The 18,250-nt window shown below is 54.3% G+C and overlaps 2 protein-coding genes across 10 annotated transcripts in view; both read right to left on the bottom strand.

Annotated features, from left to right (window-relative positions):
• Positions 1–111: 111 nt before the first annotated feature.
• Positions 112–4,976, bottom strand: KNCN (kinocilin). The gene is made up of 4 exons (XM_059686098.1): positions 4,446–4,976; positions 3,385–3,453; positions 2,689–2,763; positions 112–1,888 (listed from the first exon to the last, which is right to left on the bottom strand). The coding sequence occupies exons 1-4, from the start codon at positions 4,594–4,596 to the stop codon at positions 1,809–1,811; spliced, it is 375 nt and encodes a 124-aa protein (XP_059542081.1). The 5' UTR covers positions 4,597–4,976; the 3' UTR covers positions 112–1,808.
• Positions 4,977–10,920: 5,944 nt separating this feature from the next.
• Positions 10,921–18,250, bottom strand: part of MKNK1 (MAPK interacting serine/threonine kinase 1) — a 45,012-nt gene continuing 37,682 nt past the window's right edge. For 5 of the 9 annotated variants that reach the window (XM_059689689.1, XM_059689692.1, XM_059689693.1 and 2 more), the window contains 5 exons: positions 17,330–17,425; positions 15,582–15,776; positions 14,778–14,942; positions 13,609–13,652; positions 12,279–12,795 (listed from right to left, as the gene is read on the bottom strand). In XM_059689689.1, the coding sequence (XP_059545672.1) occupies positions 12,465–12,795; positions 13,609–13,652; positions 14,778–14,942; positions 15,582–15,776; positions 17,330–17,425 (831 nt within the window). In that variant the 3' untranslated portion in view covers positions 12,279–12,464. The other 4 variants (XM_059689688.1, XM_059689695.1, XM_059689690.1 and 1 more) reach the window with 4 other exon arrangements.

The following is an 18,250-nucleotide window of genomic DNA, read 5'->3' as shown; positions in this document are numbered from 1 at the left end:
TTTCGGGAGAGGAGAAAGGAAAGGGGAAGAGGCAGGAGCAGGAGCAGGAAGGAGGAGGGGACAAAGAAAAGGCAAGGAGGAGAGCTGACTCCCCCCCCCCCCCCCCCCCCCCGGCTGGAAGAATGAAACACTCAACAATGGACCAGAGTATATGACATTGAGCCCCTTGATGGAGCCCTGTCCCTCCATGGTCAGGGAGCTGGTCCTTGTGGCCTGTGCAGAAAATAGCTCTTGGGCGGGGAGAGAGAGGAGACCTGGTGCGAGGCATGGCTCCACAATCTCCCATCTTGGGACTTGATGAGTCCTTTCCCTACAGAGTCTCAACTTTCCCATCTGTACAGTGAGATGGTCTCTCCCACTTTTGGTTGGGTTTTCCAACATCCACTGGGTATTTTCTGTGTGCCCAGCTCTCTGCCCCTTACCCTCAAGAGGAGAAATAGACAAGGGCCATTAAGAGTGATGAGGGCTATGATGGAGGGAGCCCTGGGGTGATGGGAGTACAGAGAAATCAGGGAGGCTTCCAAGAGGAGGTGCCACCTGCATGGATCCTTTCAGAATGAGATTCTTTCTAGCTTTGTCTTTTTGCTCACCAGACCAGGACAGAGGCCACAAACAGGTGTCTCTGAAGAGATCATGAAGGTGCATGTGTATGAAGAGTGGTGTGGAAGGAGGAATAATGTTTTCTGCAGAGCCACATGCACCTGGGCCAGGTCCTCCTCACCCCACGCCTGTGGGTGCATGGGGCCTTGAGGTGGATCTCTAGAGAAAGCCCGGGGAATGTTTTTACCATTACAATTAAGCCATTAACATTTATTGAGCCTCTTGGGACTTGATGGTGACAGGAAAAGGGCAACATATAGTAGGCTTAAATAGGATTAATAATTATTTTATGAAAAAGAAGACTTCAACCTGCCTGAAGACTATCGAGAGAGGGAGACACAAGCTGGTGGGAGGACCAGGAGGGAGCTGTGGTTAAGGGATTCTTGGAACGAGGCCTTTAATGGTGGGGGTTTTGAAAGGCAGAGAGGAGCAGAGGCGCCTCCAGGAGAACATGAGCCAGGGCTTGGAGGCTGGATGTGTTCTGAGTGTTCAGGTGCAGTGAGAGTGTGGAGGTTGGGGAGGAGAAGGAGGCTGGATGTCTTGTCTGGAGTCAAATACCAAGAGTCTCAGGGGACGGCTCAGCTCAGGAGCCACCTCCTCCTGGAAGCCTCCAGTCATGACAGTGACCACTTGGCTTGTTTAGGATCCCTCTCCCCCTCTCGCCTCCCACTCCCCCTCAGGTTCACTGCTGCTAAGGTCCCCGAGGAGTTGCGCAGAGTTTTAATATCCCCGAAAGAATCAGATCCAGCCCCTCTATTCAGCCAGTGAGCTCTAGAGGCCCAGGGCCAGGCCTGGGGGCTGAAGGGCCCAGCCAGGACCCTGTCTGCGGTTCCCGTGGGCCTGTGGTTCACTTCTGTGACCAGGCTGAAGCAAGAGACTGGGGTATCCCTGGACCCTAAATTCCACAGAAACCAGCAGTAGATAGAAAGTGGAAGGAAGCTGAGCTGAAGTCCAGAGAGAAAATCCAGGTCAAGAGCCTAAAACAAAGACCCCCCCGTGGGGCTTCCAGCGACATCTTGTTTCAGACTTCCGGACCCCCACTCTGTGGATCCCGTTGCCAAGAGCCTTGGCCAGGTGAGTGCAGGTCTGACATCTCCAGGTGCTGGTTCATTTCTGGTTTGGACCCAGGAGGGCTCTGAAATCCGGGTGGCAGGCAGGAAGGGAGGGCAGGGCAGGACAGGGCAGGGGGCAGCCCCTCAGCCCACGGCTCAGCCCTCCCCAGCCCCCCGGCCCCCTGGCTTCAGCTTCTCCAAGGTTCTGCTCACAGTGGCCAGGCTGCTTCGGACTCCTGGGGGGAGAGACCAGGACAGGGCTGCCTGAGTAGACAGATCTCTGGGTCAGAGCTACCCAGAGGGACCTGGAGCAGAGCGGGATGGACTAGGGAGAAGGGGGAGGCCCAGGAGGCAGTTTCAGCCCCATTCATAGAGGCATGGATGGCCAGAACGGCCCTTCAAGAGGACTGCAGCCTGGTGTGGGGTTAGAGGCAGGAACTGGGGCCTGACTGCCTGGGCTCAGTTCTAGCCCCACTACTTCCAAGCTATGTCACTTAATTTCCCTGCGCCCCATATATAAAGTGGGGCTAATTACAGTACCTTCCTCATATGGTTGTTCTGAGACTGGGATGAATTAATATATGTAAAGTGCTTGGAACAGTGTCTGGCATGGGACCTATGCTGAGCTGAGGCATCCTCCCGCTGGTGGCAGGCACTGTGGGCTGGGCTGCCTGGAATTTTCCAGTGTGTGGAGATGGGGCAGGAGGAAGGTGCCAGTTTCAGGTACCAGCTCTGAGAGTTGGATTCTACAGTGGGAGAGGAGAGTGAGAAAATGAACTGGGGCATGGCATGGAGGGGGGGAGGGGCAGCGAGGTGCTGACGATCCCAGGCCCTGAGGACAAACAAGAGGAGCTAAGCTCAGCTTGGAGCAAGAAGGGTTTTGACTAAACATATGGAAGAACTACCCAACTCTGCAGGCTCTCTGCGGCTGGGGAGATCCCTTCTGATTGCCCCTCAAGGTTTCTCGTGGGTCCCACAGAGCTGCTCAGCCAGAGGGGCAAGGCGGAAGAAGGATTCTGGAATTTCTGGTACTTACCCTCTTTATTGCCATTGGCGTTGGATCTTCCCTCCCCTTGGTCTGGCGCTGGATGGGGGTGGACTCTCAGGTTCCCTGCAGGATGAGACCACCCCAAGCTCCCTGGTCACTAAGCCAGTTTTGGAAAGGGAAGTCCTTCCTGTTGTCTAATCTCCATTCCTGCAGCTGTCTTTGCTCCACTGTTCTTTTAGGTCTTCTACACTATCTGGGCTGGTGTGGGGTCGGGTGGAGATGGGGAAAGGGCCTTGAAGGAGAAGATGGTAAGGAGCTGGGGATATGTAAAGCCCCGTGGGATTGATGAGATGGGAGGGTGTATTTGGGGAGGTGGGGGCTATATAAGGGTGCTAGGGTCTTAAGGGAGAAAGAAGGTTTTATGGTGGCTCAGGGATGAAGTAGGGAGATCTGGAGATTTTGGAGGTTTGGGGGAGATGGAAAATCTATCAGGGGAGATGGGAATTTTAGGTGCTCTGAGCAGCTTTAGGCATTTTTGCAGCAGGCTGGAATGTGCTGTACTATAGTCATAGCAATGCCTGAACCACACACCCAAACACACACACACACACACACACACACACACACACGCAGGAGCAGTTGCACACGTGGGCTCTGTTCCCTGCACAGTGGGCCGCAGACTTACATACAAAGGGTCTCGCACAGACTTTGGCAGAGAATGCTGGGGACGGGGAGAGGACTCACCTATGTTAGGCAGGATGTGGTCTAGGTTGAACCGAGCCTTCAGGAAGGGGTAGGCCAACATGAGGAGTCCTGGGAAGAGAGACAAGAGGGGTTCTGTGATGGGGAGGCACCTGGGGGGTGGGAGCTGCATGAAGCTGTGGGTGGCTGTGAGCCCAGGGGTGGTTTACAAGGGTGATATTGGACATGCATGGAGGAGTGTGCAGGTTGGGACTGTGGGTGGGTCAGTTTGAGCCTGTGAGTGTGTGCACAGGCCGCTCTCGAACAGCGGGTCCCAGGAGGGGCAGAGCAGTGCCTATCTGGGGAAGGGGCTACAGGCCCCACCAACCACTGGAAATAGGCTCAGCTGCCACCACCACCACCAACTCCCCCAGGGTAGGGCTGGGGGGCTCCTCAGCATGCTCCTGTCCACCCAGACCTGGAAAGGGGGTAGCAGAAGAGTGGGTCCTGCCCTGCCATTCCCGCTGTATCCCCAGACCAAGTGTCCGTAGCCCTTGGCTGGAGTTTGCAGGTACAGATGCCCAGAGCCCACAGCCTAGTGTTTCTGGTTCTGTTTGGCCCAGGGTGGTGGAGTGGGGGGTGGTGAGGGATGGTATTCAGCATCACTGTGGGCACATCAGTGGAACTGGCCCAGATACACAGATGGACAGATGCCTGGACAGACAGATCTGCTGCTGAGACATACTGAGGGGAAAAGGAAACCCTTTGTCTGAGCTACATCCTATCTTGGCTCAAGGAGGGTTCACTGGGAACTTGGTCCCCTTTTATCTGCTCCCATAGCCCCACCAGCAGGCTTATGAATCCTACCACAATCCCAAGAGCCCAGGCCTGAGACTGGAGAACCAGAGGGGGAGCAGCCAGAGAGGAATGGGGCACAGCTCCTTTCCTCGCAGTCCATGGAGGGAACCTCACCCCAACCTTCCTCTCCCTCCCTGTACCCCCCAAAGCTGCCTTGCTCTAGCTTTCACCCTCTCCGACCAATTCCTGTTGTCCCAGCTCTTCCCTTCATTTCCTGTTCACTTGCCCCTGCCCCTGCCCCCTCTCCGAGCCCAGCACCTGCTCACCCAGACCAGCAGCGCCAATAAAGATACCACCCAGAGCGGCCGCAGCTTTGGACACGGAGACGCCGATGATGATGCTGCCAGCCACCAGGCCCAGGGCCACGCACGCCAGCTGCAGGCAGCGGAAGTCTCTGCTGCTGATGGGGATGTCCATGCAGGCCTACCCAGGGCACCGTGGCCAGCCAGTGGGGCCGGTTCCCGAAAAAGCCCTGGGCGTCTTGGTCCTCTTGGCTGTCCCTTGTTGGAGCTCCACCTTCAGGGTGGGAGTTTCTGGGCAGTAAGATTCTGGGCTTGTCACCCTTAGATTTATCTGCAACCCTATCCCACACTCTCCTCGGTGTCCCCCACCTTGACCTAAGATCTCTTCCAGGTCACCCAGCTTCTTGTTCCTCCCCTAAAGGCCTCTGAAGCTGGGGACCATTTTGGGGACTCCTGCCTGGCCACACCCAGTGCTGGCTGCCCGAGTTCTGGAGAGCGGGGCCTGCCACATGGGGTCCTCCACTGCCTGCCTCCTCCTGGGAGAGCTCAGCCCAAGCTCCCCTGCCCAGGACATCCTGCCCCAGCTCCCAGGAGCCTGCTCAGCTGCCACTGAGCCTTGGCTTATTAAAATTTAAAGAAGTGTGTGTGTGGAGGGGGGGGGTAGTGGGGCAGGGGGGGTTGGTCCAGGGGCCAGGTTCCTCTGAGATGCAGGCAGCAGGGAGGTGCTGAGTTATTCATGAGGTTGCAATGTGAGCTGCTGCCTGGGTCCCAGCGGCCCCCTAGGGCAGTCAGCCCAGGTTCCACTGCTGGTCCCTGACAGGGCAGGATGAGCTACTGGCTTCACGTGGGGCTCAGTAGCCAGGGATGTGAGGAGGCTCCCTGGCCACATGCTCAGGGCTCACTCTGCTGTCCCTTTGGCTTGGAGGTGCACCTGGGGCTCTGCTTGGGGACTCAGAGACGGAGCGAGGGAAGGAAACCTGGAGGAGACTCAAGAGACAGGAACAGCAACTAGGACAGGAGGAGAAGGAGAGGTGTCCCTTCAAATCCACTCTGCATGCCTGCCCTCCCTCTCCCCCCCCCCCCCCCCCATCCTGCAACCTCTGATTGCAGGCAGGACTGAGGAGTCCTAGCTTGAAACGCCCCCTCCCCTTTCTCCTCAGTTAGGCTTGGTACTCACTCCTCTTTAGTTTTCAGTGGGCTGAGAGAGTGAGCCCTTCTAGCCTCCTGGTAGGGAGCTGACAGGGAAGAGCTGTGGTGGGGGCCCCGGGGGTAGGGCTGGGAGAGGAATTGGGATTGGAATCAGCCCAGGTAGGGGCTGGTGACCGTGGCCTGGGTCAGGAGACTGGGACATGGCTGGCGCCTCCCGACCTCTGGCCTGAGCTCCTCTGCCCAGCCTATCTGACAAGTTGCTGGCAGGATCCACCAACTTGAAGTCGGGCAGCACTCAGCCAGCCCAGGCAGCCCAGCCTTGTGTCCCCCCCCCCCCCCGCCCCCGCCCAGTTCTGGCCCTCATCACTGATTGTATTCTGTGGCCCTATATGGACCAGAGGCTCCCGGTCCCAGAATATGGCCCTAACCTTAGCCCTGGACCTACACACCTGGGCATAGTACCCAGGGTCCATCACCAGACCCCACTGGCTTCTCTTTGGATCCCCCATCTCTCCCACCACATCTGTAGTCTAGCACAGCTGGGCCCATGGTCTCTGCCTCCAAGGCTGCCCCCGGCCCTGGTCCCTCCCTTTCTCCTCGGCAGCCCTCCTGCTGAGTGTCTGCCTGGCCCCTGCAGTTTGGTTAACACCTCCTCATCCTTCGGGACCCTGCTCAGCCAGCCCCCACTCTGTGAAGCCATTTCGGATGGTGCCCGAGTGGGTGAGCTGCCCATCACTGCTGCCATGTCCCGAAGTGCCCACCATCAGTCCTCATTCTCTGTGTCCCTTCTAGCCTGTGAGCCCTGAGGGCAGTTGCAGGGAGTGAGCTCCACAGAATGCATGGCCAGAGGGGACCAGAGTTCAGGGAAGGCATGGACTCTCACAACCACCTCAGGTGGGCAACGAGGAGGGCCGAGGGCACCATAGGACCTCTGTCTCTAACACGGGCTCTCCTTGGTGGGGGAGGGGGGCCTAGGAAGGCCAGAGTCACCTGACTGAGCTTCAGCCAAGGGAAGGCATGCCCAGATGCTGGAGAGAGGCCTGGGCGGGGACAGGTGTGAACTCAAAGGTGTGTAGAGAGGTGGGGTGCCTGCAGAGCACCCATGGCCTCCTGGGCCATGATCCTGGCTCATAGGAGAAAGCCCCTGGGGATGGACATTCCTCAGCCTCAGCCACTGCTGCCAATATCCCCTGTGCCTCTCACCAGGATGAGGTCTGATTATTCCTCTAATTAGGCATCAAATGACAGACCATGTTTCTGTTACACGTAATTGATCCCCCACTGGCTAGTTTTAGAAGGAGCCGTCAAAATAATTGTCCATGAAAACAAGAGATGTCGAGCTTTGGGAATCTGAACATCCTCCACAGGGCCCCGCCTCCATAATGTGTTTGCATAACCCTGATGAGCAGGGCCTGTGCTGGCTCCTCTCATGGTGTAAGGCTGAGGGGCGCTGCCCGGACCATCAGCAAGACAGGGGCTCTGGGGCCATGTCTCCCACCTGGAATTGTGGGACTTGGGCCAGCCACGCCTCTGCCGAAGTCTTGCTTTGCTCATCTTGTGAACGGGGAGGGGGATGGCAGAGGCTGAAGTCAGGGATGCTTGTGCATCATGAGTTTCCGACTCCAGAACATTCTGATCTCTAAAAACTGGAGACCAAATAGCAAATTAGAGTTTTTCTTTAACATTGCAAATCCCTCAGGGCACAGATCAGAGGAGGAAATATGGAGGAGAGACACACTGAGCCATTATCAGTTCCAAAATCACAGAAAGCCCTGGCCGGTAGCTCAGTTGGTTAGTGCTGTGGTTGGCAAACTGCGGCTCGCGAGCCACATGCGGCTCTTTGGCCCCTTGAGTGTGGCTCTTCCTAAGCCTTAGGAGTACCCTAGTTAAGTTAATAACAATGTACTTACCTATATAGTTTAAGTTTAAAAAATTTGGCTCTCAAAAGAAATTTCAATCGTTGTACTGTTGATATTGGGCTCTGTTGACTAATGAGTTTGCCAACCACTGGGTTAGTGAATCATCTTGATACACCAAGGTTGTCGGTTCGATTCCTAGTCAGGGCACATCCAAGAATTAACTAATGAATGCATGAATAAGTGGAACAACAAATTGATGTTTCCGTTCAGTAATGCTCTGAGATCCAGACCCACCAAAAGATGCTGGCTGCTTTGAAGACAGTTTCTAGGTGTTTTTCATTGAGTTTTGTTACATGTCTGTCCCCACTCAAATCCCATTCCTCAAGGGTCAGCATTTCCCATAGAAAAACCATATACCTTTTCTCAGCATCCCTATTAGGCTGCAGAAAGAGGCACTGCAAGCTCTTTTAGGATCTGTGGGCTGAAACATCAGTCCAGCCTGCACCTTTTCCCTCATCACAGGAGAGCGCCACTAAGAGTTACACGGAACTTTAATGATGCCTGCTCCTCCATTGATTACACACGTAGAGAGGAAGGCTTGCCCTTTCTCATCTCCAAACAGGCTGTATCATCTCTGAAATGCATATCTGTCCTTGGACAATATGCTTACTACAACAGGTAAATGACATGGAAGTTCAAGGCGCTAGAGCCAGACCACTCACCATGCCCCACCCCACAAGCCTCAGAACCCTCCTCCCTGAAGCCTGGGTCCTCCAGACCCAGACTCAGGGTGTGTCGAGGCCGTGGTCACCGCTGAGGTCCATCACACAGTCTCTCTGTCTCCTGAGACCAGCTCTGGAGGGTGCTTGCTTTGAACTTTCCTTCCAGATCCAAAGGTGGTGTAGGGGTGGGAAGAGTGGGCAAAAATGCCTGGGTTTGGTTTAGTTCTGTTTATTTTCCTTGAGGGGTGAGGACCCTGGAAAAGAGCATGATTAATTCACTGATCCCCTGGGGGACAGGCAGCTTTCTGGGCTGTTTGGAAGCTGAAGTCAGGGAGCAGCTTCCAAGGCAACGGCTACCATGGCAACAAGAGTGCCAGCCATGGGAGAACCTTGCTCCTCCATTCCTTCCAGACTAAGTAGCTGGAGCAGTTGGCACAGGACCCAGGCACTGCTATTGGAGCTAATTTGGTGAGGGGCAGTCAGGAGGGAGGAAGGAGGGCCCTAGAGCTCAGGCAGGTGGGGGGCCTGGTGAGAGAAACACCTGGTCCCTGTGCCCGGGCCCCAGATGGGGCTCATACAGGAGTCCTCGGGTTCTGCTTGAACCAACAGGGGCTGGGGCTGAGGCCCGAGGCCTGACACACACCACTGTCTGGGGACCAGCTCTCTCCTAAGGTCCACCCTAAGTGTGAATCCTAGAGCCTGGGAACCAGCTGCCACAGTTTCAGGCCCCAAAGCCTCCCCTAGTGTGCCTGCCACATCTGCCTCTGCCAGCAGAGCCAGGCACACGGCCTGGCCCTCAGAAAGAGTAAAGCCCTTCATACGGTGGCCTGGTGACCTTCCTACGGTCGCCTGGTGAACAGTGGCAGAGGAAGGACTAGAACTCAGGGCCCCAGCACCCACTGCTGCTCCTTGGGAACAGGAACCTCACCCCAGAGGGGCAGAGCAGCCTGTCAGCAGAGGATCCCCTAAAGGGCAGAATACCGGGCCCATCTGGAAAGCCCAGACCCAGCTCCACCCACAGCCCAGGAAAGGATGAGTAATTCTGCAACAGGAGGTAATAATAAAAATAACCGAAACGATCATAGCTAACAATTATCGAGTACTTACTGTGTGTGCCTGAAACTGCCCTAAATGCTCTACATTTGTTCATTTGTGACTCACAACAGCCTGCCCAATTTTTGGTTAAAGGAACTCTCAGAGATTAAATAACTTGCCCAAGGCCCAAAGCTAGTAAGTGGCAGAGCTGGGGTTGAACCTGGCAGCCCAGCTCTGGGACCCCAAGTCTCTCTGGAAAGAATTCCAGTTCCACCTTCTTAGCTGTACAGCCCTGGGCAAGCTATTTTTCCCCTTTTCCGCTTGGTTTTTCAGGGTAAGTAGGGTAAAATAATAGTACCTTTCAGCACAGGACTACTGTGAGAATTAAATGTGATAATGCCTCGAGCTTCTCAGAAAGAACCGGTTACTAAGTGCACATTAAAGTTAGCAAACCAGAGCAGGCGCAGTAGCATTTACACAGAGGAGTGGAGGATGGGAGGGCCGGCAGGTGGTCTGGGGTGGGAGGTGGGTGGTGAGGGCACAGCCTGGGCTCAGGCACAGCGGCAGGAGGGACCAGCTAGAGCTGTGTGCAGGGCAGGATGGGGCTGGGTGCAGGGAGTGTGTGATCCAGGAAACTCCTGGAAGTCACCTCCCTGCTGGACCAACCTGAAGGTCTGACCAGGCTGGGGCTGGAGTCCAGAGACAAAACTCATACCCTGGTCCTGAGTCCTGGGGCACTGGGAGACTTGGGGCTAAAAGGCTCCGATGGTGCAGGCCTGATTTCCTGGCCCAACCCACTCCGGGCAGATGGAGACGGGATGTGAGGGTGGTGAAGGTCCTGCAGAGGGAAGACTACCAGCAGAAAGCGTGTCATCATCACACGGAGGCACTCACAGGACAGGACAGCTGTGGCTGGGCCCATCGCCGCCCCCAGAGTGAGGAGCCCCTAGTCCCCACTCCCAGCTCTGCTCTGCCCATTCACTGCCCTGACACTCAGACACCCCTCCTGCCACCTCCTTGGGAACTTATAAAGGCCCTGCCTTCGTCCTTTCCAGCCTGGCTCTGAGATTACAGGGGACACGCACTCAAGAGCCCCCTGCGTGGTGAACACGCAGGCTGTGGATGTGAGGTGCCATTTTGCTTTGCTGCCAACTCGGCACACAATGGATCCTCAAGAGGGGCTGCTTTAGACAGAGGGGAACTTTGCCGGGCGGTGTGGAGGGCGCATCCGTTAAAGCCTGCTTTGAAGCCAGCCTGCTGACAGCACCTTTACCTGATGGGGAGACCCTGAAAGGCACAGGCTGTTTCTTACTCATCTCTGGGTCCTGGCGCAGACTAGGACAGTGATGGCGAACCTCTGACACGCCAACTCATTTTTTTGGTTGATTTTTCTTTGTTAAATGGCATTTCAATACATAAAATAAATATCAAAAATATAAATCTTTGATTTACTATGGTTGCAAATATCAAAAAATTTCTATGTGACACGGCACCAGAGTTAAGTTAGGGTTTTTCAAAATGCTGACACGCCGAGCTCAAAAGGTTCGCCATCACTGGACTAGGAGATGGACAAATGTTTGATGACCTTCATTTCCTTACCTGAAAAAGAAAAGCAATCATGTCTCCTTCACCTTGTTTGGTGAACCCGATGAGGTGCTATAGTTAGAGGTCTGGTCTCCTCTAACTATAGAAAAGGTTTGCAGGTGAAGAAAGGACTACCAGGAAGGCCACCGCTACAATTTAAAAGCTTTATTCAAACAAGCACAATGTATAACAGCAGCGTGGTGCTGTGTAAATGTCTGCCTGAGATATGCATATCGATTTTCTTTAGGTAACTCAGCAGCTCGGCTTATCTGATGCCAGGTTCGCCTTCATGCTCCCTGGCAGGCAGCAGCACCACATCCTCAGACTGCGCAGCTGGGCTGCCTCAGGCCCGACCTGTGCTGCCTTCCACAACAGGCCTTAGAGGCAGCAGCAGACTCGGTCTCTAAGTCACTTAAAACCAATTAGAATAATAGGAAACAGCTGATTAAAACCTTTCACACGCATGGGCATTCAGGAAAAGAGCGAGCCTCTGCGCGCTCTAGTCAGTCCATGGGCTTGCAACGGGGAGTTTTAACTCCCATCTTTGCTGGAAGAGCGTGGTTAAAAAAAAACTTTTAAAAATGAAATAATACTGACTTTAGCAGCAATCCCAAACAAGGAAGAGGATGATAAATGAGGGACACATTTCGGTCACGGCAAAGAAAGATTATGTGCTTCTCTGTGCTACAGACTGGAAGACTGATCTGGCTCCGGCATGCAAAGCCTCTCTGCCCTTCCCTGAATTGAGGGGACGGCTTTGCTCAGCCCAGGGGGAGGACATCCGGAGGACAGAGGAAGGTGGAAGGACAGACAGAGTGGGGGGCGGGTGACCGTGCAGGGAGGGAAGGGCCTCTGTCAGCTGACGCTTCTTGAGGCTGGCTCCCTGAAGGCTGCAGCCCCAGCCGCCATCGCTGCCCATTCAGGAGAGCAGGCTGGCAGGCTGATCCAGGATCTGCAGGCGGGTGAGCAGGTGGGCTGGAGCCCGGCAGAGACGGCCCTGCCTCAGGCGATTATGCAAAGTGACAAGTGATTGCTTTCCTTTTCTAAGACAACCCCTTTGGAGAAAGCTTTTTCCTTGAGGTCCCTGGGGAAATGGGGGGCTGGGTGGGAACCTCAGGGCCTCGGTGGGTGAGAAAGCGACTCCAGCCCCACAGCAGGTCCCTCTGTGGGCTCTGTAGACTTTGGCCTCACAGGTTTCCAGGGGGCAATGCCTGGAGAGACCTAGGGCCTGAAAGGTGTGACTGGAGTCGGTCAGAGAGCTGTGGGTGTGGGGCATGGCCCCTCCTCAGTACTGCGGCCTGCCTGGGTCAGGGCCCTCCGCCGGGCCAGGCGTGACTTGGAGGGTGGAGAAAGCCTCACAGAGCAGAAGCCCTTGGCCAGTGCCTTAGACTCCTCTGCCAGTTCATTCTCCTCGTGCTGAGACAGCTGGCGGTTAAGGGCGATGGCCTCCGCCGCGAAGAGTGTCAGGTCCATTGTGCTGCTATTTCTGCAGGGACAGAAGGAAAAGCAGAGAAACAAGGGAGGCAGGACTCAATGGCCTCAGCCAGGCCAGCTCCCTCACACCCCCACCGACTGCTGCAGTCCATACTTCCACCGGGTTTTCCTGAGCCGGCATAGGACTGCTTTCTGCAAAATCGCTCTTGCATGGGTCTGGAATCTGACTTCACTGAGGTCGGAATGGCTTTAAGCCTCTATTATGATCCTTGGACTTGAGGGACAAATGCCCCATTCATTCGGCGCACCCTCCTCCACGGCTGTGCACAGAGCTCTCTCAGAGGGAGGGCTGGGCACATGGAACCCACCCGTGTGTATCCTTCTCCCCCGTCAGGGCGGGAAGCTCCAAGAGCAGGGCCTGGGCCTCTGTGTCCATTCCCAGCAGCCAGCTCAGGGCGGGCACACACAGGCACTTCGGGTGCTGAATGAATCTGCTGAAGTGGATCTGAGGTTTGGAGCCCCAAAGCATCTGGATGCAGCTCTAGAGAATCAGGTAGGACGAGCCGGGCAGTACATTCTAGCTCAAGGGAACTGAGAACGTAAAGGTGTAAGACTTGCCCGTGGAACTCCCAGAAACTGGCCATGAGGTTGGTTCCTGGAGGGGTTCCCACAATGCTTTATCCCTGGCCCTTTGGGAACAGGGCAGTGCTCACGAAGAATGTGATTAAGTGTTAAAAGGCACTAACGTCAAACAGATCTGGGTTTAAGTAGAACTCCCAAGGCCTTGAATAAGTTAACTTCACCTTTCTATGCCTTAGTTTTCTAAACTATAAAATGGGGTAATAGGAATACCTCTCTGAAATTTATCATGAAGCTTATGGATATAATCTGTGTACAGCCCTTCGTACCATATCTGGCATGTGGTATTTACTATACAGTGGCCATTATTATTGTTTGTCTACTAGTATTTATATCACAATCGATGCTACTGCCTTATAGTGCCCCCGATTCCCGCTACTTTCACCAAACCACCTGTGGCAGAAGGAAACCTTGTAATAACCCACAGATAAGATCGGTTTTAGGGGCTGCAAATGGTCATTTCCATTAGGATTCAAGTGTTTATGCAAAACAGGGTTTTCTCCTGCACACAGCACAGGGAGGAGCCGTGAAGATGCTGGAGGGCTGGGGAAGCCATCCAGGTGGAGGAAGAGAAGAGGGTGAGACATTTACTGCAGGGGGTAAAGAGAGGAAGAGAAGTAGGGAGAAGGCAGGCCAGGGAGCCACTCAGGAAGATGCCTGAGCCTAGCGATGGGCTCCCCACCCCCACCTCCATCCCAGGTGGCTGAGAGCTTGAGAAAGTCAAAGCCAAAGAGGGAAGGATGTTGGGTGTGTGGGAGCATTTACCTCTGGAGGACTTGCGGCGTGGGGAGTCCCCTTTCTGGAGCTTGCTAGAACGGGAAGCATAGATTGTGGGTAAGTGCTGCTCCCTCCTTCAAGAGCTGCCCCCACCCATGCCAGCGCAGAGTGGGTAGGTTACTACAGGCTCTGGCCCAGCACAGGGACTTGGCCAGACCTGCCTGCAGGGTCGGATCTTCCAAGGAGAGAACAAGCAGGGAACAATCCTCAGCTCAGTTGCCTCTGCATGGAGAGCCCAAAGTCCTAACCATTTTCCAAGGCCCAGCTTTAGGGCCCCTTCCCCTGTGAGACATTCCCCCTCCCCTGCCACCGCCCAACCCCTGCCTGTCCTAAGCAGAGGTGGGTCATTGTCCACTGGTGCTCAAGAGTCTGCCACGCTACCCTGTCACTTATTCCCTTGTTTCCCTCTCCCCATGAGAACATGAGACAGGGACTGGGTCTAACTCATTCCACTATTGCAAGTGTCTGACGTGGTGAGTACTCAAACACAGCAACTCCTGAGTGGCTGGGAATTAACCACCGAGAGACACTTGGATTGGGTCCCACCTGTAACATGGGGCTGTCGGGGCCACTGAGGCTGAGATATAATGACTCCCAGGAGGTCCGGCAGACCCCTTGGAGGACAGAAGTCAGGTCCCATCAATAACTAAGGAGGATGGTTAAAAACAATTTCTAGTGAAGACTTTAGGTAGTTTGGTGAAAACGCCACCATTTGCCTTTGGACAAGATGCACGCAGACCCAGGATCTCAAGGAGACCATATGTGCCCCTCATGCAGCCACGCAGCAAGCAGGCAGCAAAGCCTTGCTTCTGGGTGCTCTCAGCTAATGGTCTCTGTACAAGGGGATGGCAATGCAGGCCCCCATGACACCAGGCTGCTTCCTGGGCTGGATGCCTCTGCTGAATCCCCCAGAGGCCTCTGTTTGTTCCAGAGAAACATGGGCCAGCGACAGCCTTAGTCTGTGACCAAGGTTAGAGCCAAATGTACGACCAGTATGGGTGGGACTCAGTCTGGGGCTGGGTTAGGAGTCAGCTCACTCTGTGTGCACAGGAATTGAAACGGCTGTACAATCTCCCTCCAGCTGAGGTCTGAGAGCTTCCTCATGGCCACACTGCAGCCTGAGGAGGTGGCACGCCACCCCTCCCTGGCTCACTCACCCCCTGCACCCATGGGTGCTGCAGAACTTGGGCGGCGCTCAGCCTCTGCTTTGCATCTCGAACCAGGAGCTTGGAGATGAGGTCTTTGGCGTCACTGGAGATGTGGGCCCAGTCCTTGTCAGGAAACTCATACTTGCCTTCCTGGATGCTCTCAAACAGCTTGTTCTAGGCAAAGAAGATTCCTCCTGAGGTGACACTGGCCAGGCCTGGTCACTCTGTGCCCAACTGAGTGCAACTGAAGCTCAGCGTGTGGCTGGGGTACGCCACAGACTCCCCATACTTTCTCCTAAATCATCAAATGACACAGAATGCCCTTGGCAGGCAAATGGCTATGCTACCTGGCAGGCTGGTGGGTGATGCGTGGGAAATATCAACCATAGAACAAAGCCTGGATCCCCTGGCCCTTCACACAGGGCCTCCAGGAATGGGCTCCTGGCAACCTCTAAATTCTCATCTCTCACCACAATCAGCCTTACATGCTACCTTCTTCCCTCTACACACTCAAACCTCTGTGTCCTTGTAAACCCCGTGTCTTTGCTTGTGCTGTCCTACTTGTATTTCTTGCCCTTTCCCCCGAGGCCACACTCATCCTTTCAGACTCAGCTCAGGTATGATCTTCCCTAACTGGCTGGGCTAACTGCCCAATTATCTCTATTTCACCTGGTGGCTGCTCTTGGACAAAAGAGGGAAGGGGTACTATGTACCCCTTTTCAGATCAGGATTCCAAACCCAGTCCTGCTTGGCATCCCGCAACCCTGCTGGCCCCCAGCCCCGCTCTGCAGTGGGTCCTGGGACTGCGCTCACCTGGCACACCCTGCAGACCTCTCCCCGGTCCCAGCCACAGTCGGCCCCACAGTGACCTACAAAGGGGGGGTAGCCACTCAGCATGATGTAGAGGACCACGCCCAGGCTCCACAGGTCACAGCGCTTGTCGTAAAACGTGGCCTCGTCCGTGAAGACCTCCACCACCTCCGGGGCCATGTACTCTGCAGAGCCACACTGTGGGGGCCAGGGTTGGGGAGGGGGAATTGACAGAGAAGAGAGAGGCTTAGTCACAGGGAGAGGGATGGCAAAGAGCAGAATGTAATGGGACTTGAGCAAAAGGACAGAGCTGCAGAGCAAGAAGCTGTGAGGAAAGCCAGCCAGAGAGCTCGCCTGATGCCACCAACGCACTTAGAAAAGCTGGGCCAACTGAGCATTGGGAAACTGAGTCCTACCACCCCGTGATCCATGTGACCAGCTCCAGGTCACCTTCTCTTTCGGGTCCTTCTCCAGTAAGCGGAGACCCTCGGTCAAGAAGCTCCAGGAATTGCTCCCTGCCTCCGTTCTCTATCCAGTCACTTAATGCGCAGGTACTTCAATGTATCAGAAGCACGGCTCTGGGGGAGATCTGTGGAGATCGATTCCATACAGCAAGGATTTCTTAAAGTGAAGTCCTGCCAGGCTTCTGTGCAAGCTTAGAGCAAGCACGCATAAAGATTTAGAATCAGGAGACCATCGTAGCCAGGAGAACCCTTAGAACAAATCCAGTCTCCCTGCTTCTCCCATTTACAGATGGGAAAAACCAAGCCCTAGAATGGGACAGGGATTTGTTTAAGCACATCAGTGGCAAAGCCCGGATCCAGGATTCCTTCCTTGCATCCCTGCATAGAAACTGCTAATAAAAATAAATAATGCTTTTTGTTCCCCTCTTCATTATTTCAGGTTCACCAAGAGATACCCCCCTCCCCCAACACACACACTAATTTGATGGAAAGATGGTAAGTGAAGAAAGGACATTTTCTCTGTTATTGGCAATTAAAGTTAATGAGTTAGAGAACAAGGTAGCTCAGTGTTGTAAAAGCTAATAAACAAACATTTCTAATAATGTTGCTCAGACTAAGACATGGGCATAGTCAAATGCATGTCTTTAATAAAGGTTATTAGGAAAATTCACTTACAAAGCAAGCAAATCTCAAAAAAGATCATAATTACAGAATATCGTGTATGTACAGAGATGTCTTAGGAAGAAGTAGCTCCCAGCAGCACCATCTGGGCATGAAGTGTGAAGTGAGAGAAGCAACAGAACAACTTAGCCGTGCGAGCCTGCATGCAGAGAGCCCGGAACCTCAGTTCTTGCCACAGGGAGGCCACACTCCGCATCCGCCATCCCTAGGTGATGCGCCATGACTTCGGCAGTGGGAATGGGACTCTCAGAGCTTTCACTGAGAGTGCCAACGGGCTGGCCTGGGAGTGGTGTCTGTCTTTACCTGGGCTGGGATCCAGGGCTCAGCCTGTTCTTATAGATGTAATTTGTCTCATTACTGGCAGAGGACCCACCCCAAGCTAAAAGCTCTAATGTCAGTTTCATTAGCAGCTAAGCACTGGGGCAGGGAGGGCGGCATCAGGACAAGCAGCGAGCCAGGTGACAACTCAGGCAGCAGGAAGAGGTACAGATATGCTCGCTTTCCTTCCTTAGCCCTCTGTTCTGGACTCCAGAGCTCTGGGTCAGGGGCACTCCCAATGTATAGAAGCTCAGAAGGAGGTGGCACAGGGTGCCCAGTCATACATACCGGAGTGGTCAGCTCTGGTGTAGTTATGGGGGTGCAGGAGTTATTCAACTTCACCCCACTGCCCAAGTCAAAGTCACAGATTTTCACTGGAGACACCTAAAAAGGAAAGCAGAGCGTGAAGGTTACAAATACAAGAAACCAATGGCCATGAGGAGACCAAGGTGACTATGTGGGTGCAGTTATGTGGCTGTCACACCGCAGCCCAGCTTTACCTGTCAAGTCATGCTTGCTCTCCTCGGGTTAATTAGGCATCACCTGAGGATTCATCCTACGGTGTCCTCTTCCCCGTGCCCTTGCCTATTTCCCGACTAAGAGAAAATGCCTGCGCTACATGGTCAGGCTACTATGAATTGAGTATATGACAAGCAGCAAACTATGGAACTCTTGATGATAAACAAAAGTTAGAGAAGTTAGTATGTATTCCTGACACACTCCTTGCAGACCATTCGGTGGAGGGCAATGGAATTATGAGAAAAATAACCCTTGGCCATCTCAGGTGACTCACAGAACCAGCACATTTGACTCTGTGCTGCTTCCGCCACACAGGCCATCCTCCTGCGTGCACACAAACCACCCTTCTGCGTGGCTCCAGAGATGACTCACGCTTTGTGTGGTCTCGGGCCAGCCATCCCGGTTTGCTCTGGCCTGAAGGGGGACTTACAGTGCTTAAACCGACAAAGTCCCAAGCAAGCAAAGACAGGTTGGCCACCTAAGCGTGAGTCATCTCTGGAGCCACGCAGAAGGGTGGTTTGTGTGCACGCAGGAGAATGGCCTGTGTGGCGGAAGCAGCACAGAGTCAAATGTGCTGGTTCTGTGAGTCACCTGAGATGGCCAAGGGCTATTTTTCTCATAACTCCATTGCCCTCCACCGAATGGTCTGCAAGGAGTGTGTCAGGAATACATACTAACTTCTCCAACTTT

The sequence above is a fragment of the Myotis daubentonii genome, chromosome 3 (assembly GCF_963259705.1).
Source record: "Myotis daubentonii chromosome 3, mMyoDau2.1, whole genome shotgun sequence".
NCBI classification, from domain to species: domain Eukaryota; kingdom Metazoa; phylum Chordata; class Mammalia; order Chiroptera; family Vespertilionidae; genus Myotis; species Myotis daubentonii.
This window is presented reverse-complemented; position numbering and strand designations above follow the sequence as displayed.